This window comes from Bos indicus, chromosome 23, assembly GCF_029378745.1.
Source record: "Bos indicus isolate NIAB-ARS_2022 breed Sahiwal x Tharparkar chromosome 23, NIAB-ARS_B.indTharparkar_mat_pri_1.0, whole genome shotgun sequence".
In the NCBI taxonomy this organism is placed as follows: domain Eukaryota; kingdom Metazoa; phylum Chordata; class Mammalia; order Artiodactyla; family Bovidae; genus Bos; species Bos indicus.
The window spans coordinates 38,878,614-38,901,193 of record NC_091782.1 but is presented as its reverse complement, the minus strand read 5'-3'; the positions used below and the strand labels follow the sequence as shown (position 1 = coordinate 38,901,193).

General features: G+C 41.2%; 1 protein-coding gene across 9 annotated transcripts in view; it reads left to right on the top strand.

Moving 5' to 3' along the window:
- The window catches only part of CDKAL1 (CDK5 regulatory subunit associated protein 1 like 1), a 787,726-nt gene that overhangs the window by 603,854 nt on the left and 161,292 nt on the right, over positions 1-22,580 (top strand). For 8 of the 9 annotated variants that reach the window (XR_011563299.1, XR_011563300.1, XM_070777644.1 and 5 more), the window contains 2 exons: positions 11,559-11,642; positions 15,036-15,200. Coding sequence is in view for 7 of the 9 variants with exons in the window: in XM_070777644.1 (XP_070633745.1) it covers positions 11,559-11,642; positions 15,036-15,200 (249 nt within the window). In the remaining 2 variants the exon portion in view is untranslated. Of the gene's footprint in view, positions 1-11,558; positions 11,643-15,035; positions 15,201-22,017; positions 22,068-22,580 lie in introns of all 9 variants that reach the window. The other variant, XM_019985952.2, reaches the window with a different exon arrangement.

Sequence of the window (22,580 nt, the reverse complement as noted above, 5' to 3'; positions counted from 1 at the left end):
CAGCCCTCATAACTAGATTCCTTTTTGAAAGGTTACTGACTAAAAAAATACAGCTCAGAATTGGAAATTGTTCAATTTAAATAACTGCATTATTTTCTCTTTCCTACCCTCTCAATCCTCAATCCTTCCCCTGAAGTAGATTGATATGAAAAAGTACATAGGATTACTTGACACTTTCATCTTTCTTAGTGATCACCCTGGAAGAATATTTTTTTATCCTTGGTTTAAACTAGAATCTTTTATTTTGGGTTTAAATTTATACAAAAACTACCCACGTGTTCACCTGCAACCTCAATTTCCTTGTGTTGAATTTCATATATTTTCTCAGCTGTCTATCATCAAGAGAAGATGGGGAGAAGGGATAGGTCTGAACCAGACATTTAAATTTCATGGTGTGTGTGTGTGTGTGTGTGTGTACGTGCACATGCACACATGCTCAGACTAATTACTGGTTGCAGTAAATTTGGTCGAATTTCAATTTAGCTTCATTAACTCTGAAATAGGGTAGTGGTATCAAAGGGAGGGGAAAAAAAGAATAAGGGAAGAGAAGCAGATCAATTGTCTTTAAATAAAGATATTTTAGGAGGGAACTGGTATTCATTTTTTAGGTCATCATTGCTACTTCTCAATATTATATACCTATAAACACCCCTATAGTAGGACTTGCCACGTGCTTGAAGAAGCTACATTTTCACAGCAGAAGAGGAAAGCAGAATAGAGCATTGAGATGCAGGTGCACAGCAGTACAAGTGGCCTCTTTGCCTGCAGCCATAATGCCTGGCCGAGAAGGCAGAAGCTCTCCAGCCCAGCTCTCAGGTTCTCCCTGAGCTAAGCCAAGAAGCCCGGAGCGGGTGGGGCTGGGAGGGCGCAAGAGAGAATAATTGTTATTCAGTCTTCTTTAATGAGATGTATTGCCCACTGCTGAAAGATTGGAGCTGTGTCTTTTGTTATGTTAATTAGACACCATTAGAGCTTGGCTGTCTTTGATTTCTGCTTAATCCTTTCTGCTTCCTCTGCCTCCATCCTGACTGGCAAATGGTTGAAAGATGGTGGGTGCGCTGCACGCGTTATTTATTGCTCACATCTATGCTGAGTTCTTTGGTAATAGGGTTGCTAACAAAAGATTGATCTCACCAAAGGCGGTAGGTATTTTGGATGTTCATTTTGGCTTTTTAAAAAATGAATTTGAGAATGGTCTATTTCTGCCAAACATCATTGTTCTTTAGATGGTTGCTCTTGCAGCCACACAGAATGGGAAGTGACAGATTGGAAATTTTAGACGGCCTTTCTTTGGTTGCCCGGATTACCTGGAAAACAACAAGCAAATTGATCATGCCTTAGGCTTTTGGAGAGGCTAGGGTTGACCAGAAAAAAATGGAAACAAGATTAATTTAAAGGTCAAAAAGAGAAATTTAGTAGTTTGAAATCTCTGCCTTTAACAATTTATAGATATGTAGGAGAAGGAAATGGCAACCCACTCCAGTGTTCTTGCCTGGAGAATCCCAGGGACAGGGGAGCCTGGTGGGGTCACACAGTCAGACACGACTGGAGCGACTTAGCAGCAGCAGCAGCAGGTATTCTTTCCTAAAATTAATGCATTCTGTTTACATAATTAGTCCAAATAAGGGTGTTTGGGGTGAGTTAAAGGAGAAAAAATTAATCAATCTGGTCCTTAAAATAGTGAAAGGGGGAATTTCTGTTAAATTTTTAAAGATCACATAATAATGTTTTAGAACAGCACTATCCAATGGAAATGAATCACAGATGTTATTTTAAATTCTCTAGTAGTTACACAAAAAAATTAAAAACAGGTGAAATAAATTTTAATATTTTATTTAACTCAGCATATCAGAATCATTATTTCATTGCCATACAACAAATAAAGACTGCCATTTGTTTCTCCAAAAAAAAAAAAAATAGATTTATTACAGATCAACAAAGAATGGCAAGTTTGGTGCCTACCACCTTGGTGCACGTGTGGGTACTTAGTCACTCAGTTGTGTCCAACTCTTTGTCACTGTAGCCCTCCAGGCTCCTCTGTCCAAGGGATTTCCAGGGAAGCATACTGGAGTGGGTTGCCATTTCCTCCTCCAGGAGATCTTCCTGACCCAGGGGATCAAAACCTAGGTCTCCTGTACTGGCAGGTGGATTCTTTAGCACTGCACCACTGGGAAGCCGCATCCATGGAGCCACATGCAAGGCTCCACAGAGCACGGAGAAGAGAGCTCTTTGAAAGGAGGCAAAAGAAGTGGGAGGGCTATAGGAAGCCAAGGGTTCCCTGGAGGAATTGAGTTCAGAGCACTACTGGAACTGGTTTTTGGCTGCGTTGTTTCAGTCTCATGTTGGCTGAGCTCTTGCCAGGAAAACAGAGGAAGTCTTCTTTACTCTTGGGTGGTACAGTCCTCCTAAAACACAGAGCTTCCCCTTCCAGCCTCTTGACTAATTTAATTGAGGTTTCTGTTCATCAGTTAACAACTTCAACCTGTAAACAATGTAAAGTTAATAAGCTAGTTTGCACACTCTTTTAGTTACATTAAATTTTTGAGATCTGCTAAGTTTTTTGTCCTGGTGTGTGTTTTCCAGCATATCTCACTAAGGGTTTGCCACATTCAGGTGCTCCACAGCCACCTGTGGCTGGAGGCCACAGTACTGGGTGGTACAGTTTCAGATTACTTCTTTAATTTACCACATGGCCTAAAAGCACCTGTCAGGATAAAATCCAATTTTAAAGTTACAGATAAACTTGATGAGTTATATGTTAACATTAAATCTCTCTCTAAAACTCAGCTGCCTACTTCCCTTTCTTTTTGTAATCTGAATTATTTATTGTGTTACCAGTGAAGCAAAAATTCTAAAGATGCTTTCCAAGGAGGTAATCTGTTCAACAGTTCTAAGATATAAGTATGGTCACCTTTGCACTTATGTGAAAAGCTCGTCAAAGAGCAATGGCCCAGACGTGCTGAGCAATGGTTGATAGGGACCAGTGGGAAAAGATTGGGAAGGCAGAAGCAAATGGAGATTATTTGTTCAATCTTAGAACTTAAATCTTAATAAAAAAGGGTTCCACATACATGCCCCATGTTGGCCCCGCTTGGTCATCCCATTAATAAGACATCATAAATAGATTTTACTGGCAACATCTGGTTTTAGCACTTTTGATAGTTTTTAAATGTAGAGTTTTTAAATTGTAGAGCTTGCCTAGTTTGGGAAAAAATACATGTAATGTACTTGTGCCAAATACGTGATAAGGAAAGGCTATTTGGGTTTGTTAAGAGAACAGATGTCATGTTGTATATTCTTATCACAATTAAAATAATCCCATAAAAGCATTGCAGATAATACCTCAGAATGTTCTAGATTACCAAAAATCTCCAGGCAGATAAATAAAACTTGACTGGTTTTCCAATTGGAAGTTCAGTCAGCACTGAGGTACAGATTTCTAATGCAGCCAAGGAATCAGGTCAACATTTGTCATGTAACTATTTGCTATTGAGAATTACTGTATCAATAAAGCACTGTTACTATACTGATTATTGTTGGCTAACTCCAATACTTTGGCCACCTGATATGAAGAACTGACTCATTAGAAAAGATCCTGATGCTGGGAAAGATTGAAGGCGAGAGGAGAAGGCGACAACAGAGAATAAGATGGTTGGATGGCATCACCAACACTATGGACATGAGTTTGGGTGAGCTCCAGGAGTTGGTGACAGACAGGCAGGCCTGGCGTGCTGCAGTCCATGGGGTCACAAAGAGTCAGACATGACTGAGCTGACTCAACCAACTGGACAGAACTGATCAACCAACAGAAGAAAAAAAACCTTTGTTTGGAATGAAATTGCCTCCACCTGGGAAGAGACCCCTTTGGTTGCCTTTTTCTTACTGGGATGTGCACATAGCTAAAAGAAAATCAGCCAGCAACTGAAGACAGAAATACAAGGGCTGTTGTTAGAAGAAATTTCGTTTTCTGATTCAATTCAGCAGAACCACCTTGGTCTTTGTAACTTTCATCACTGCTTTTCATCACTGCTTTGGGAGGAAGGACTTTGAACAAGCCAGATTGTTTTGTGTGTGTGTTTAGGTTATTTATGAAATGTGAGGAAGGACTAATAGAGACACTAAGATGCTCATGGCAATTACTAGATAAATAAACACTTTAGAGGTATGGATATTCTACATTAAAGGAGCGTTCTTTCCCTTTGAACACACTTAATTCTAATAATAAGAATAGCTAGCTAATATGTGTTTTTTTCACACAGAGGATAGTATTTAAAAAAAATCTAACAATGTATTTCCCATCATTGTTTAAGAGTCGGATCCAAGTCCAGCCCCTTTCACAGTCAACTGTCCTCCGTCGTCTCTCGGGAACCCTTAAGTAGACCAGTAACTGATGGCAGGCGTTTCCAATACGCTGGACTTAGAGGCTCATTACTTGTTTTCTGTGCTATCATCATTTTGACACACATTCCTGTGTCACGGCCCTGTTTCGTTATAGAATGGCGTTGTGGATAAGGATGATATTAAATTTTAATGTTATTGCTATTATTACTGTTGACTGTTTTTAGCTTAAGTATGCCTGCTTCTTTAATTCCAGCTTCTGCAGGGCCAGAAAACAGAAGTGTGCATAAACAGTCAGGAAAATTACTGTATACCCTGGAGACCCAGCATCGCATGCTCTGCCTGTTGTGAATGATGAATCAAAATGGAAAGGTTATCATTTTCATTAGCTAGGAAAGAACAAGACCATACTTTTCTCCAAGTGTAATTACAGTGGTTCACTGGCAACATTACACTGCAGTAATTAGTCTAAAGGTGTATGTGAGGGCAGGCTTTTGCACAGACACTAGAAATATTATTTCAGAGTTTAAGGTCACAGCCTTGTGTTTAACATGTTCCAGGCAGCTTAGGGGGAAAAAAAAACTAATTTGACTGGAGCTAAAGAAAGACATTTGACATTTCCCAGAGTCATGCATTCAGAAACCAGTCAGGTAGAAAAATTGTATTTTATTATCTACAATTAAAAAAAAAAAAAACTTAGCTGCAAAAGTAGCATGTCAAAATATTGTATAGGATAAGCAGAGATAAAATTCAGGTTTATTAGAAATGTGCAGTAAATAATTATGAGAGCTTTTGATACATGTGTTTTAATCTCCATTTCTCCACCTAAGGCAACTGGACAGAAAAATTAATTGCTAGAAACTTTTCAGAGGAAGCAAAATAATTCCTCTACCTTCTTGTAACTGTTTTCAAGAAATAAATATTTCTCTCACACAAGTCTAATATACATCTGTCCTTTATGAATGTTTTTGGGTACTCTGAGCAGTTATATTGAATTGTTGAAATCTCTGTAACCTGACCCTTTATGAGTAGAAAGTGAATTGCAATTATTTTCCAAAGCCACACGTAAGCTTTTCTGTTTAAGTAAAACAAAAGTAAGAAGAGTGAAAAAAAAGTTGAAAAAAAGTAAAATTTACATAAAGTTTTTATTTTAAAGCCACATTATGGACTTAAAAGAAACTCTGCTTCTTCTAGTTCAGAGAATACTTATACAAGTCACAGTTCTTACTGGGTTAAAGGTAAAAACCCAAGTACTCTTAATGTCTTTGTTAAATTTCAGTATTATCTGCCTGTCTTGAAGCAATTCTTTTTAGCTTCTCTCTTTACATCCTGAAATAGCCGTGCAGAATGTTGTTTGTTTTAGGACCCGTGGAGAAATAGAATGTACTTGAATGAGCATTCATTCAGCAACCCAATTCTGTTGGAAACCACTGCTTTTTTCATGCTAGTGTGTGTTTTCTGTGTGTTATCTGCCCATATGGCTAGAACTGATGTTTCTCACCACTTCAGGCACTTGGGAAAATTTGAAGCATAGATGTGACACAAATAACACAGCCAGCTGATTATATAACGGACTGAAAAATCTGCCCCCAAATTGAATTAAAAAAAAAAAAAAGCCACTGCTTTACTGCTTTTTGTCTGTCACAGATGTTTCTCTGCTCAAGGAAAAGCTGCACACTCCAGAATTAGAGCCCTGATGTTGTACGTTTTCTGCAGCTAGGAATTCCATAGGAGACATCAAGTAGCAAGGATGCTTCCAAGACTTCTCTCGGCCACTGAACAGATCAGTGCATTCTGCTGAACCTCAGTCTCCTCTCTGTGAAATCAGAGTTTGCTAAGCCCCTTTCAGGTTCTGAGCTTCTTTGTCTATTCAAGGGAATGCAGTCTTTATTTTCTGCCTTTGTGTTTGGAAAAAAAAAAGCAGACGCGCTTTTTTTTTTCCACGTCTTTCCAACAAAGCCTGGAAAGTTCTACCCCGCCTGCACCTCCCGCCTTCATAGCAGGGACCATGGTTCCCATCAGCTCTGTGAGATTAGCAGATCATGCAGGATCCCATGGGCTTGTTCTGTACCTTCAGTGACCCCATCTGTGAAACGGAGGGATGGTTTCATAGGACTGTTTCTGTTACAGCAGGCTCCACTGAATCCCAGAGACGAGGTGTTGAGGCAAGAAAGAGACTTTAATCAGGGAGCGGGCAGACCGACAAGCTGGCAGGCTAGCACCTCAAAATAACCATCTTATTGGGGTCTGGATGCCAGATTCTTTAATAGATCAGAGAGAAAGAAACAATGAGGAGCTAAAGTCAAAAGGCAGAACAGAGAGGAAGAGGCAGTGAGAAAGTCAAGTGAAAGGGTCTTCCATCTTGCCAGACATCTCCAAGGGAATGGCCAGCTGTTGGAAGGGGTGTGTTAATCTCTTCTCTTCACAGGTGGACAGGGACAAACTCTCTCTCCATGAGCTGAACAAAGGCACTTCAGTTTACAGTCAAGCAGAGGGCAGGGTCCCCCAGGCGAGCCATGGAGTATCAGTAATAATAAGCCATGGAGTATTGATTATAATGATAAAAGCAAAAAAAAGCAAGTCAAGGAAAGTTTCCAACATGGAGTCAGAATTGGCTTCCTCCCTGCAACATTTCTGCAGTTCATTTCTCTTAAAATGTAATTTTGAAGTCAGGTTCACATGGACTGAAAGAAGTTGTGCGTGTCATAGGAAAAGCCACTGTCTTCACTGACATCTGATGAATAAATTACAGAGTACATTTGTCTGCTTACAGCAGGTGCCAGGTCTGACAACCACTTTGAAAAGTTCTGACGCATGTCCTGAAGGTCAGACTTTGTAAATGGAAAGTGAAAAGTGCAAGAGACTATATTCCCAACCCAACTTCTTAAACTCTAAAATGCTTTAGAAATTAAAGAAGCATTTTATAAATCAGCTATAGATTATGTACCTGTAAAGCAAATCAAAAGGCAAAGAGATTATTTTAAAAAGAACTTTGTTGGGAAGATTTTAACAGGATTCTTCAGGTGCAGGTCACTGGATAGCTTTATGAGAGACTCTGTCAATGTTTCTTTGGTGGGTATTAAAATCAAGTTGTTCCTTTCAGGGCAGCAAGAAAGTGGCTATAGTTTGCAGAGGGCTCTAAGCACACATTTACTGGGAGAAAAGGGACAGCCTGGATTTAGAGTACAAATTTCCTTCATCTGAAACCTTGTCAGCAGATCAAATCTACCATGAATGATGACTTAGAATTTTGGACCTGAAAGGTCCTCTAAAAATCAGAATCCACTTCCTCTTCAATCTGCTTGCCTCGCCACCTCCATTGTTACTTCTACCAAACTCTCATTTTTTTCCTGTAAGGAAATCAAAGGCCCAAAATGTAGCCAAATTTCTTTTATCTTAAAAATAATCTACTCAGACCTGTGTCCTCTCGCCCCACTCTCCAGTTCAAACATGTGGCATTTGATGTCTTTGAATAACCCTTCTTCCTCTCCCCAGGGTTCTGCTGAAACTGTGCGTTCCTGCTTCTGACCCTTCCTTCTCCCTCCATCACTTTCCCCTTCCATCCTGTCCTTGAAAGTTCCGGTTATCTGGGAGTCATCCTCTGGATCCTTCTGTGGGTTTACAGTTCCACTTGCATCTTCATCGTTCCTGCTGAGTAGCCATATTGTGCTGCCAGTCACAGAGGGCATTGAAACCAGTATCTTCAACCTCCTTTGTATTCTCTTTCTCTCTCTATGGGCGTGTGTGTGTACCTGTATATATTTTCTGTAAACTCAGGAGTTTGTTCATTTTTTAAATTACACAAGCAGTCATTCTGTTAACTTCCTCTGCGAGGGGCTTGTCTCAAAGCCAGTGACGTAGCCTTGCATTCCTGTCAGAGATTCCAGTTGCTGGGGAGGTTCTGTCAGCGAGGGTGAGAAGCCAGGGAAGAAGCCTCCTTTTCACAGAATCTCAGAACGTCAGCAGAGAGTAGATGCTGCAGAATCTCAGTGAAGATTCTGTATACACCTATCCTTCTGTAAGACAGGCTGATCCTTCTCCTAGGGGATCCCTCTGCCTTTAGTATATTTGAGAGCTGAGTGATGGTAGTCCTAGGGACCTAAGGGTATCTATAGTCTTGCCCTTTTGCTCCTGAAGCCCTGCTTCTTCCTCTGAGACCAAGACTGCCTTGCTGGGCAGTAGAGGCATTCTAAGTCAAATTAGGATGATTACCCTAAATCTAGTACCGTGATAGCTCAGGCAATAAAGAATCCACCTGCAATGTAGGAGACCTGGGTTTGATCCCTGGATTGGGAAGATGCCCTGGAGAAGGAAATGGCAACCCACTTCAGTATTCTTGCCTGGGAAATCCCATGGACAGAGGAACTTGCCAGGCCTCGGTCCTTTGGGTCGCAAAGAGTTGGACACAACTGAGCAACTGACTACACCCTAAATCTTGTTATGTGATCTTTAACCACACAGAGTTGTCACGTAGAGTTGGGGAGAAAGCGGTTGGAAAATAGGGAGATGGCTCATTTAAAAAAAACATTTAAGACTTACACGTTTGGACTGTAAGTTTCCTTATTGTCACCAAGGCAATGTTGCCTCTTCCAGAATTCCAGCTCAATCCCCCCTCTACTGCTGCTAAGTCACTTCAGTAGTGTCCAACTCTGTGCGACCCCATAGACAGCAGCCCACCAGGCTCCGCCATCCCTGGGATTCTCCAGGCAAGAACACTGGAGTGGGTTGCCATTTCCTTCTCCAATGCATAAAAGTGAAAAGTGAAAGTGAAGTCGCTCAGTCGTGTCCGACTCTAGTGACCCCATGAACTGCAGCCTACCAGGCTCCTCCTTCCATGGGATTTTACAGGCAAGAGCACTGGAGTGGGTGCCATTGCCTTCTCCAGTCCCCCCTCTACACACTTCCTTAACTTTGTTGTTGTTTTTAAGGTTATTTGAAACCGTTGATTCTCTTAAAAGTCATATTTGATGTTCAGTTCATTCTTTAAAAAATACTACATTAGAGCATTTATTATTTTTTGTGTGTGTGGCGGGGAGGGCGGTTTCAGGGAGTGGGGATAGATGGCATCAATTTTTGGTCAAAGTCCTAGGTTGCTCATGCTCATTTTTGCTCAGTAGTTTCTGGGGAACTTAAAGAGCCAATGAGACAAAATCGATGGCTGAAGGGACCAAAAGGGTGACTGGAGAGGTGTTTGCCCCTGTAAATGACCGCCCATCGCAATTTTCCTGAATCCCACTGGCAAATAGTTAAATACTCCATACAAATTGTTCTCTAATGGTTGACCAAATGCCCTGCCCTGTGCTGTATAAACATAGCAAGTTTTTCTAACTATGTGTGTGAATTACTGTCATGGTTAGTCTCTCCAGATAAAATAGAATAACCCCCAAAGTGATAACTGCAAACATCCACATTAATTCTAACAAGAGGAAAGTCTCAGCATTCGTTTTTGGTGGCTCTGCAGTCTCGTATTGTTGTTAATTTCCTGAAAACTTAATGTTAGATGAAGTGTAATTGCAGATTTCCTTAAGAACCATTGACAGATACTTATCCTAAGTCATAAGCAACTCACACTGTGAAATGTGTGCAAACATTCTAAGTTTCCTTCCAGAAGAATATACTTCAGTGAAACCCAGTATTCATCAGGTTTTTTTGTTTGTTTGTTTTTTGTTTTTTGTTTTTAATAAACAGGGCCATTAAAGCTCAAAGTAGAAGTTAGGAGAACTTCCTTTTGTTGTAACTTGATTTTTAAAAGAGATTAATGTTGCAGGAACTTTCACTGGTTTTCAAGGAGTGAACTACATCAGTCTGTGATGTGTCATCTTGAAGACTTTACTAAGTGGCTATATTTGAATGATAGAGTTAAAAAAAAAAAGAGCAAATTATAGTGTATTTAGGTATTGGCATTGTATAATGGAGAGAGGAGTTTGGTGTTTTCAGTTTTTTCTTTGTAATTGTTAGGTGGTCTATTTAGTGCAGCTGTGTTTATGTTTCCTAAGTGGTAACTGCCTGAACATGGTGACAAGTCCCTACATAAGAGAAAAGGGATTTTGTTCAAAAAAATCTTGCCAACGTACTTTAACATGGAGGGTTGTATTTATCAAGGAGCAATGGCAAAAATGATTCTAGGCATAATCATCTAATATAGCTGGTTTGCCTCATCAGCCATTTTGACAACCTTGTTTAAAAAAAATAAATAACTGATACTTTAAATGTTGCATTTCACAGTGGAATAAACTTGGAAATGGTAGAATAATTTAGAATGGTCACATTGCTTTAACCAACATTTTGGCTAATTTAACTTATTGGTTATTAAAAATCCATGCTTAAATCATAAATACAGATCCTGTAGAGAATAGTCTCTTAAAAAAATAAAATTAATATGCAGTCACAGCTGCAGCAAAAAAAAAAGAGACAGTTGCCCGTGAGAGAGAAAATGTGTATATTAAGCAAATAACTGAATTAATCAATAATTTCAGAATTGCATGCAGTGTATGAAATGTTTAGGTGCAGAGACTTAATGACTAGTTTTTGAGGTGTTTTCTTTAGTGTTACATCCCTCATAACTCAAATTAATGTTTATTACCAGTCTCTCATATTGCCAAAATATTTTCATGAATTTGGATTAGAAGCAGCTTGTTCTGGCTTGTTTTGCAACTTTGTTTCAAGAAACAAAGTGATATTTAGAAGATTTTTGTATGTCTCAGAAGCCTTAATTATCTAACTTCTGTTGAAGGAAGACATAAGATCAAGTTTTGCTTCATAGTTCTCTAAGACAATAAGATTTTTTTCTACCCAAATTTTATATTACTACATAAATAATAATGCCTTTCTGGAAATTTGAATCCGTGATTCTTGTATTGGCTGTTAAGTAGCTAGCAATTTAGATCTACTTTAAATTCAAGAAGACACGACTTGGGACTTCCCCAGTGATCCAGTGGTTAGGACTTCATCTTCAGTGCACGGGGTGTGGGTTCCATCCCTGATCGAGGAGCTGAGATCTCACATCCCTCACAGCCAGAAAACCAACACATAAAATAGAAGCAATATTGTAATAAATTCAACAAAGACTTTAAAAATGGTCCACATTAAAAAAAAATCTTAAAAAAACAATTTAAAAAGACATGACTTGCTGGTCCATAACTCTTTGGGTTGGTGTTTATTTTGGATTCTCAGACATCTGCCTGATGGCTCCTATTTTTTTTTCTCCCCTCTTTCCACAGATTGGTCAGAGACAACAAGTGTTAGTCACGGAAGAATCTTTTGATTCCAAGTTTTATGTTGCGCACAATCGATTCTACGAGCAGGTAAGAGACACTCCCACACTCTCAGGATTTCTCCAAAATGAGAAAGAGTTCTGAAAGTAAATCAATTTAAGCAAAAGAGACTTAAAGTAGCAGAGATTCGTATTGATAGCATCTTGTGGCAGGAAGGCTATTTTATAGCATCAAGCCAGCCAAGCTAACGTGGGGCTTATCTTTGTGGATCTACAAAACATTCTATCCAAAGGAGTAAGTCTGTTTTAGTCCTCATTCGTCTTTGATGGGAGCAGCCTTTGGCGTTGGGGAGTTTGAAACAGGCAGTTCTGACTGCCCCAGCCTCCCACAGCCTGGCACCGTGGAGGGAAAAGTTCTGTCCAGGGGACAGGAAGGATGTCTGCACCGGCGACATCGGCCTGGAAGGGCGGGGACTTCCTCTCCCTGTCTCAGCGCTCTAACAGGCTTTTGGTTGTTTGTCTGTTGGTTAGCTTTTTTAGTTTCAGAGTTTTATTTTTTTTGTATTGCCTTTTTTTAAAAAAAAGAACTTCCATCATAATGAAAAGTGCTGAGGGCAAAAGGAAAAGAGTTCCTTGGATTCAGCTCACATTGTGTGAACAACTTTGGAGACCAGAGTGAGGATCACACTAGCTTCACGTGGAGAGTTTTCTTCGAGGCCCAGCTGAAGGGGCTCCCCAGTCCCTGCCCTTCTAAGGCAGCGTGCTTTGCTGCACCAGCAGCCAGACTTCTAGTTCAGTGTTTGGGGTTGCACTTCCCCAGGCGGTGAAGCAGTTCAAAAATGACTAAAGCAGACAGTGCCTCCTTCAGGGGCCATTGGCCCTGGGAAGGGCCAAGGAGGAGGTGCCATAGGCCCCTCTGGGTTAGAGACGCTCCTAGGGGCAGAGGGATTCTTTGGGTCATCCCTGGATCGTATTTTCTTAATATCAGGCGGGTTTTCCTACTTTTTTGTTCTTCTCTCATCAAATGAGAAGTGAACTTTTTTTCTGTGGATTGTGGCTTGGGAAGGCTCTTCAGGCCAGTATGGGCCACCCTGGTAAGGGATGAGCAAGGGAGGCTGACCGCCTGTGTTAGAAGCAGGGAAGCAGGAGTGGGAGTAAGGCTCCAGCATGGGTGTTCCGTGTGGACTCATCTCACGCTGGGCACCGGGTCCTCAGGGAACAGGGGAGAGCCTTACAAGGCCCAGGCTGAACATGCCCTGTTTAGGCCCCAGTAGAGACTACATTTGAGGTGGTGGTGGTTGTTTAGTTGGTAAGTTGCGTCTGACTCTTTGTGACCCCATGAACTGTAGCCCGCCAGGCTCCTCTGCCCATGGAATTCTCCAGGCAAGAATGCTGGAATAGGTTGCCATTTCTCCTCCAGAGGATCTTCCCGACCCAGGGATTGAGCCTGGGTCTCCTGCATTGCAGTCAGATTCTTTACCTTTGAGCCAGCCAGTTGAGGACTGATCCCAGCTCTCCGTGTTTGAGCTGAGAGTCCCCATTTTCCGTCTCAGTAAATGACTCCAGAGAACCCTCTTCCTCTTCAGGTCAGCCTTCTGCTCAGCTCTCTGGAGGAGCTGGATTATATTTTGGTAGCCTCTTTCCTCTTCTTTCTCTTGCCATCTGGGTTTTTGCCTCAGCAGGGAACTTTTTTTCCCCCTTCATTTTAAAGGCGATGGCATGCCTCATTAGCTGTTTCCTCCAATTTAAAGCAGTAGAGCTTTTTCCAATTATTAAAACCAGAGAGGGAAAAAACACTGAGCCCTTCATTCAGATCAAGGCAGCAGATCAAGGAGAGTTATTTTCCCCCAGAATACTACCAGATCTCCCAGGGACAGTTTACTCTAGAGATTTTCTTATTTTATAAAAACTGATTTAAAAGGGCTTTCATATCCTGACACTAAGGCTCTCTTAGTTCATTTGCTTGCCATGAGTAATCCACCACCCAGGTGACCTTTTTCCTATACTTTGATGAAGCAGTGTACTCAATGGTCATAAAAAATCAAACTCAGAAACACCAAGATCCAATTTAGCCTCTCGGAGAAACTGGCTATGGAATTTCTGGCTCTCATCTGACTTTTTTTGTGTGTGTGTGTGTGTCTCTACAACCAAGCCTATCGAAGATTTCATAGGAATTATTTTTCTACAAAAGATGACCTCCAGAAGTGAAGATTGTATCTAGATATCAGAGTAGACTGCTGGATCAGAATTAGGCTGTTTATTTTGGATTCTGAGTTGAAAAGATTGGCAGGTAGCTCCAGTTCTGAAATAGAAGTGTGAGGGAGAACAGAATACATACAGGCTACGTGTAAGTCCCAGAAGAGGAGAAACATTTGCTGGAGGTAAACAAGTATTTTGATCTGTAATCTTTAGTGGAAAGAGACCCTCTGACAGTTTCCTATGAGCCAGCCAAAGTACCCATTCAGAGGAGCTGGCTCTATGTGGACGCAGAACTAGCAAATAACATGCATTTTATAACAGAGCGAAAGAAATGATGGAAACCATCAGTTGAAGAAGTCATTTAGCTCCAAACACCAAGGTTTGAACTATGGAAAAGGGAATTGTGAAATGTTCTTCTTCTTCCCCCAAAACAACAGGCATGTGCACACTCACACACACACACACGCACCCAAATATTCAGGCCTTAATTTAAAGGGGCTGTTTAAATCATGACTCTGACAGTGAACTTGCAAGGTTCCAAACGTATGAGGGTTTCATCGGTGTTGTCCCAGTTTTCTTCATTGCCTGGGACAGCCAAGAGCAGGAAATCAAAGGCCTGTTCAGAAGTAACTGGCTGTGCCTTCCACGTGCCTTAGGACCACAGGCGTCCTGCGAGGAGTGAGCACTGTCTGTGGCCCCACCCCTCCCAGAAATGCCCTCCCTGTCTGCTGGATACCCAGATTTTTGAGTATCTGGAAGATAGAGCCCACTTAAGATGGGATCCCCAAAGAGAAAAAGGACATTAAAGGACAAGTGAGGAAATCTGAATAAATTATAGACTTTAGTTAATAGTAATACATCAATAATTTGTCCACCTCATGCGAAGAGCCAACTCATTGGAAAAGCCCCCCATGCTGGGAAAGATTGAGGGCAGGAGGAGAAGGGGACGACAGAGGATGAGATGGTTGGTTGGCATCACTGACTCAATGGCCATGCATTTGAGCAAGCTGTGGGAGATCGTGAAGGTCAGGGAAGCCTGGCGTGCTGCAATCCATGGGTTCACAAAGAGTCAGACACAACTTAGTGACTGAACAACAATGCATCAATATTGGCTTATTAATTGTGACAAATGTATCATACCAGCGTTAGATGTTAATGAGAGGGAAATTGCACCTGGGGTGTGTGAGCTCTTTGTGCTGTGGACAATAATTCTGTAAACCTCAAGCTGTTCTAAAATAAAATTTTATTTCTTAAAAATTAAGTCTTCTGTCATTTTTTTTTTCAGGTTTTAGTGCCAAAGAACCCCACATTCATGGGGAAAATGGTCGAAGTGGACATTTATGAATCAGGAAAACATTTTATGAAGGGGCAGCCAGTTTCAGACGCGAAAGTATACACACCATCCATCAGCAAACCATTAGCAAGAGGAGAAGTCTCGGGTTTAACAGAGGTGGGTAAAAGCGCCTTCCTCTCTGCCCAGCTGGTAAAAGGCAGCCATGGAAGCTCAGTGATTTCCAACCATGTTTCTGTTATCTTGTACAGTTCCCTTTTTATATATGCATGAGGCTTTAATCCTTTCTGACAGGTTGAAATCCGAGCTAGAAAGATGCATTTTTGCTGATGCCTATGGCTTTGCTTCTCTGCTTGCGGAGGGAAGAAGCTCTTTCTGCTTCTAGGCTAGAGGCAGAGGGCAGAAGCCGTTATTTCCAGGTGAAAGATTTAACAGCAAAGATGATCTGATCAGTATGTTTCTGTGTCAGTAGATCCTGAGTGGAAGCAGGTAAGGAAAAAAAGGGTCATTTTCGTGCTTTGTGAAGATGGTTATAATACAGTAAAAAAAAAAAAAACTACCTACAGTTAAACAGGCAGTAAACCATGTCAGTGGATATGGTTATGGTGCCTTTCTCTAGGGTGTTAGCTGAGTATCTGCTTTAGTCATGTGGAGTGAAAATTAAACATTTTTTTTTTCTTTCTATAAAAAAGTAACCTGACCCCTATTTTATACCTTGGTAAATATGGCTGTTTGCCAGGCTCTCTCCTACATTTCATTGAGCTACAGCTGTAAAAGCTGATGGAGTGTGAAATGAAAATGTGTATCACATTTCTAAGCATCATTTGATGTCCTTTCTTCAACACAATTGTTAAGTGCTCCAAAAAAAATAAAAAGTAGAGCGCTGACTTAACATTCAGAAAAATGATGAGTGATATTTATCTGGCTGTGTAACTCCAGATTTGTTTTAGTAGATGTATTATCTCCCATCCCACCCCACCCCCACCCCAAAGCAATGGCAAAGGCATGTCCATTAAACGTTAGGAGTAGTGACAAAGAGGGTCGTATTATCTGTATTCTCACCTATTGTGATGACAGTCTCTGAAATCCGAAAGTGAGTGACACTTCTCACGAGCTTGACAAGGACATGTGAAGACTCTGTGGGCACAGCCGTCTGACTGATGCGGAGTGATGTCAGCCAGCTTTTGTCGAAACCCTGCCAAGTGTATCAGCCCACTTGACCAGGAGGGAACTCTCCAACTTGATAAGCATATAAGCATAGAAATTAATGTTTTCTGTTGTTTAGAAAAAAAATCATACATCATACTTGGGGGTTTGGATGGATGACCAGGAAGGAGCAATGAAATCCAGCATTTGAATTCTATTGCTTTTGATATTTTGGGTAGTACTTCAGAAATTTTTCAAGCAAGCGACTTAAAAAAAAAAATCTCTTTTTCCTCATGGTATATTTTACAAGGTTGATTTTAAATTGCCACAGTGAAAAGAATTTTATGGCAAATAGCAGCAGTGGGCAAAACTGTTATTTCAAAGACCCTGCCTGATTTAATTCCTTCATGTATGCCTATCAAAATGGCTGGTATTTTAAAACATCACATTATAATTATATACAAGTGAGGAAAAGCAGCATCCTTTCATTGGTTCCTTCGCTGTAATGTTACTTCCTAAGAGGGCAGCCCCATTTAAATTCCACAGGCCAGTCTGTTCTATTTTCCTCTGCCTCCCTCCAGCCTGGGAAATGGTGTCATCAGCTCCCTGACCAATCCCTCCTCTGGGCTGGGTTGACCCTAAAGTCCTAGGTGAGATGAGGATAAAGGTCATTTGACTGCTGGCCCTTCTGCCCTTCTAGGAAATATAGGTTGATCTCAGGCATGAGGCCAAAGGGTTCAGAATATTGATTTGTGCATTTAACGTTAAGGGGAACATCCAGCAAGCCCTTTATCACCATTTGTGACTTCATGTAAATTAATGAACAGAGCTTTCCATTTTATTATTTGTCTGCTTTTAAAGATATGCCAAACTCGGGGTCAAAAAGCCTTCTTCAAAAAAGCATTTGTCCTGGTGTTACAAACGTTTTTGCTGATGATATGAACCAAAATAGATTAAACAGGAGAACAGCTCCCATTTTTATAGGATTTAGAGGAAGGCGATAGAGGTTATAATCCTGCCTCAGACATTTTGAGCTCTTTGAGCTCTGATAAAGGTACTGGAACTCCTCAGTGAAAAAATGAGCTTCACTCTGTGGATGAAATGTGACCCTGGGGTCAGATAGAGCTGAGTTTGCATCTCGACTTGTCAATTTACTCCTCTGAGCTTTGGTTTAGTCTGTTAAATGGGGATAATCATTTCTTTCATGGGGTTGTTGAAAGGAACGCATTCAATAGTATGTAAACCACCTAAAACTAGGCTTGGGACATAGTAAGTAGTTACTAAGTGGTTGTCTCCCCTTTCCCCTAAATCTAGCTGCTTTAGAAACAGCAGACTCCGAAGATGACCTTTGGTTCTTAATTATTTAGCTGTGATTATGCAGTGCACATAATCTGTGGGGGGGCGGGCGGTGAATTTCTCTGATAGGGTAATCTATTCAGTGCCAAAGAAACTAATCCCATCAGAATTTCTATCTTCTTAAATTTTCTTGGCTTTTCCTGAGTTTTTCTACAGTAAATGCTTCCTCCTCCACACATTATAAAGAAATCTAGAAAAGCCAAAGCATCTAAATCAAAATACTGTAAAAAAAAAAAAGTGTTTCCCATAGTAAATATGTTTCCTTAATTGAGAATATTATGATTATTCTTTAAGTCTTAAGCCCTACGCTACTTTGGACTTAAAACTGGGAGGGGTACAACAGACCAGGGGAAAAGCGCAGGCCGGGTGGGAGTTATGAGATCTGGATCAGAGGATTCTGGCCTCTGTGGTGATAGACTCTGACCTTCTGTACATCACTTAGGTTCTCTGGACCTCGGTTGTCTCTAAGACTCAGTGTTTGAAATATTTCATCTGACAAAAACGGGTTGAATGCCTACCCTGTGGCAGGACTTTGAATTCTGTAAATATTAATAGAAATAAGGCCTAGTTATTTTCAAATAATGATAGTTATGTAAATGCCCATAGCATGGTGGAAAAGGAAATCTTCTGTAGAGTCAAAAGGTAACTGTCCTCTAAGAAATTATATCCTAATAAAAACAGCATGTAGTAACATTTTTAAATGGTTATTGCTATTCCTCTTTTCAGTTTGGTTAGAAGAATAGAGGGAAAAGAGAATAGGATAGAGAGACAAAATTTGTCTGATTATTTTTAGAGAAGATTGGAGCCAAAAATGCCACCTCTAACCAAATAGGGGACATTTTTGAATAAGTATTCTTTAAGGATAATTAATTGCAGAAAGAAAGCTATGAATTATTATCCTATGGAAAGCACTATAGGGTTCAAAGGAGTAAAAACATAAAGGACAGATCGTGCATTGTTCTGTGGACACAGTCAGGCAGCTTTGTTCTTAGGATGAAGAAGAGATGGGAGAAAGCAGAGGACATGTACATTTTCATAGGTGTTCTATGATAGTTGGAGAAGGAAATGCCAACCCACTCCAGTACTCTCGCCTGGAAAATCTCATGGACGGAGAAGCCTGGTAGGCTACAGTCGATGGGGTCGCAAAGAATCGGACACGACTAAGCGACTTCAACTTCACTTCTATGATGGTGATTCTCAAGTGTGGTCACCAGATTGGCAGCATCAGCAGTATATGGGAACTTGTTATAAGGCAAATTCATGGGCCCCAACCCAAAACTGAACTAGAAACTCTAGGAGAGGGACCTAGTCCTCTGTTTTTTCCAAGGCTGTCTAGATAATACAGACGCACACTGAAATTCAAGACCCCACTCTTCCAGGAAAATGATGCTCAAGTCGGGGAGGAGTGTTTGATGTTTGTAAAAGCAGTTTTACTATTTTAATGTAGTAATGCCAGACTTTTAATATACCAGAGTGAGCTTACACTAGGTACAAAAAGAGAGAGGAAAAAAAGGATGAGAAAATGGACAGTGTTAACCATCTTCCCCTTGTTCCAAGAGGTGTTCGAGCTGTGAGTCCACCTTAGGAATACCAGGGAATGTGAGCACTGCTGCTGCTTGATAAAGACGAGCCGGATCCACTGCTGATGTTTCTTCTTCTGTGGCCCCTCTTACCATACACCACTTGTATCCTCCCATCTCTTAGATCCATACTCAAGAAGTCAGAGCTATTTTGTGCCTTGCAAAAGAGAGAAAGGAAGACAATTCTCTCCTAATTCTAAACTTAGAAGTAAGCAGTTTTATTCCAAAGTGTTCCTCTTTTTAAGTTTCTTCGTATTTGTAAAGAATCACTTTAAAGAAAGAAGAGGCAGGGTGGCTCTCTGAAAAGAGCTCGAGACTTGGAGCCTGGCAGGTATGGGTTCAGACCACAATTCCTACAGTGTTGTACAGCACACCTTCTTCAGTCAAGTCTCTCCATCTGTAGAATGGAGGTAAGTGATTTGCAGAAGATTAAACTAGATAATGTGGACAACATACCCACGGCATAGTGTGTATGTTAGTATTTGATAAAGGGATGCAGTAAGTATTCCTTTAAAAATCAGTGATTTAATGGCTTTATTTTAATGTCTTTACTGTTCTAAGTGGTACATTGCTTCCATTGGTCTTCACCATCCAACACAGTGTAGCAAATAAGAACATGGATTCTGTATTCTGATCATCTGCATTTGAATCCCTGATTTACCATAAGAAACAGAGCTTGGGACACTTATTCAACCTTTTTCCAGCTTAGTTCTTGCCTCTGGAATTGGGGAATAACAACAGTACCCACTTCATAGAATTTCCATAGAAATGACTCAGCAATCAATCAATGTCAGCTCCTGTTACAGTAAATGTTGGTCACTGATAATTAATAATAATTATCATTATAATTTGCAGCACATGCTACAGCATCATTTCACTTTAGGCAATGAAGGTAAAAATTGCACAGTCTTGTATCATTGCAAATGTTGTGCTCATCAGCCATTGATTTTGTACAGATCAATTTAAGGGTTCCTCCACACAGTGAGAATGACAAATTCACAGAGAGAGACTCATAACAATCTTATATCACTGACTGTTCTTACTGCCAGGCATTTCTTTCTCTTATTCCTTACACTGCCTTTTAAAGAATATTCTAGAATGGAGACCAGGACCTGCCCTGTTTCTCACAAGGGAAGGGAAGGCTGCCCCAGGGTCCCCGGCTGTCACCTGTTTCTCATCTACCGGGACTTTGATCCTAATAATGTATTCACTTGAGCGGTCAGATAGCTCAGCACCAACACAGCCGACTGCCCGCAGAGAGGAAGCGGGAGTTTTAAAGGGTGGCGTGGTTTGCCTCATTACCAGACAAAGGGCCAGCAGGATGTTCAGGTGTACTGAGTTTTATGTACAAACTATACTATATTTTTGGAGCTTTGACCCTTAGAAAGGCATCGTTAAAATGCTTTCCTCTCCATCTAACGTTCATTTCCAAAACCACTGAAGTAAAAGGGTCTATTAGTTCTGGGCCAGATTTGAAAGTGCATGAAAACTGCATTCATGAGGTTAAGAAATGGCTTAATAATTAAGTTAAAACATTTGAAAGTAGATCTAATTTCAAACAGATCAGCTAACCGTGTTAGAAGCAAATGAGGGTGTGTTCCTTCCTATTTTTGCTTCCACACCCCACCCCCCAAGATACTGGCTCCAATCCCAAAGCAGTTTTTCCTAGTTTTTTTTTTTTTTCCCCTTTTAACTTCTTGTAAGATTGAATTCTTCATTGCCCATATGTTCAATCGGTGTCACGGTGAGAACTATAGCACGTTTAATATTTAGTCCATTTCTTCTGTTCTTATGGCTTCTACTTAGTTTCATTTGTAGATCTGTTAGGGCGTATTTGGGTTTCACAGTCTAGATACATAGCTTTTATTCTGTGCGCTTGAGCTGAATTTATTGGGGATTACAGCCTAACATACGATTATGTCAGTTCAGAAGGCCTTTCGTATGTTAGCCGTGTCTTCCACTCACCAGTTTGAGTACCATCCACAGTGTGGTCAGAGCAGGCTGATGCTAAACCATTAGCTTTCATTTCACTTGTATCACTAACTGTGCCATCACTTGTGATAATATTCCCCCCCTTGAGGCTTGTGGCCAGGGCATGGTGAGGGGAATTGCGTGCATCAAGGAACTGACTCCACCTCAGTGATAATAACAATAGCTGCCATTTACTGAGCCTCTACTATGTGCTGGGTGTTGAGGCTTCTTACCTGTGTTACCTCCACTTATGATTCCAGTCTGGATTAGAGCAGCAAGAACACTCAAAAGTGTTCTTTACACGGCTGTGCACGCTCACGAAGAGGCATCCTAGGGTGGGACTTGGTCCTCTGCATCCTTTGCCCACATGCGGGGAAGCAAGTGCAAGGGGCTTGAGGCAAAAGCGGGGGCAGACTCCCAGGGCAAGGAGGGGCTCAGGGCGAGAGAAAAGGATCAGGCCCCTGAGCCTGAATGACTCACACGTTCAACCCACAGGTAATGCCTGGCCTCTTAGGATATGTCTTAGCACTTACTGAACATATTATCCCAGCACTGGACTACATATTGGAGATAGAAGTAATGAATATGGTCTTAGCCTTTGAGATTTGAGTCTGGATGTTCTTCTGGTGGCTCTGGTGTTCTGTTGTGACCCTTGTTGGGAGGGATTAGAGTGAGAAAGGGTCCTGTGGGTGTGCACTGGCAACCCGTGTGATGTCATTGCTCTGGTGATGGGAGTTTTACAGGTGATCCCCACCAAATCTCAGATGCCAGGACTGCTCTTTGGCATTCTCATTTGGACTATGTTCCTTTCCTTTCAAAAGTCTTGAGCTTTTTACTCAGGCATCAGTGAGCAGTGCCGAGTATGATCACGTCTCAGTTTGTCTGGGTATAATTAATAACAGTGCCTTTTTTCATTCTTTGAGGGGTCCTCGTTCGGATGATAAATCAAGTGGTCCTCCGATCAGTCTGTAAGGTAGGTCCAGACTGCTTGGGGTCAGGAGTCTAAGGTGTGATCCTTGCCCTCAAGGAGATGGAAGTGTAGTTAGGAAAGGAAGACAGGTGCTTTTTGAACAAAATCTGTAATATATAAGGTGATAAATGAGATGACATCAGATCAGAAGAAATTGGAAGATGGGAGACCTTTGTAGAGTTGAGGGGTCAGCGAATATATGGATCAGGGTTCTCTAAAGACGACAGAAAACAGTTAAACAGAAAGGGGTCCAAAAAGGGATACTGAGCAGTTCACAGAATAATTAGAAGGGCTGCGGAGCAGACTCTTGGCTAAGTTTTCCAGAAACGAGACCCAAACCACATAGAAGCTGCTGGTAAGAGATGTTGCCTCTGCCCCTCTTGCCCCAGCAAGACAGAAGCCCCAAGCTCCTGTCTACTTCCTGACGAAGCTTGCTTCACAATCCGGGTCTCAGACCTGTTGCATCTGAGTGTGGAACCAGGGCTTCAGATTTGCACCAGAAGGACAGAAGAGGAT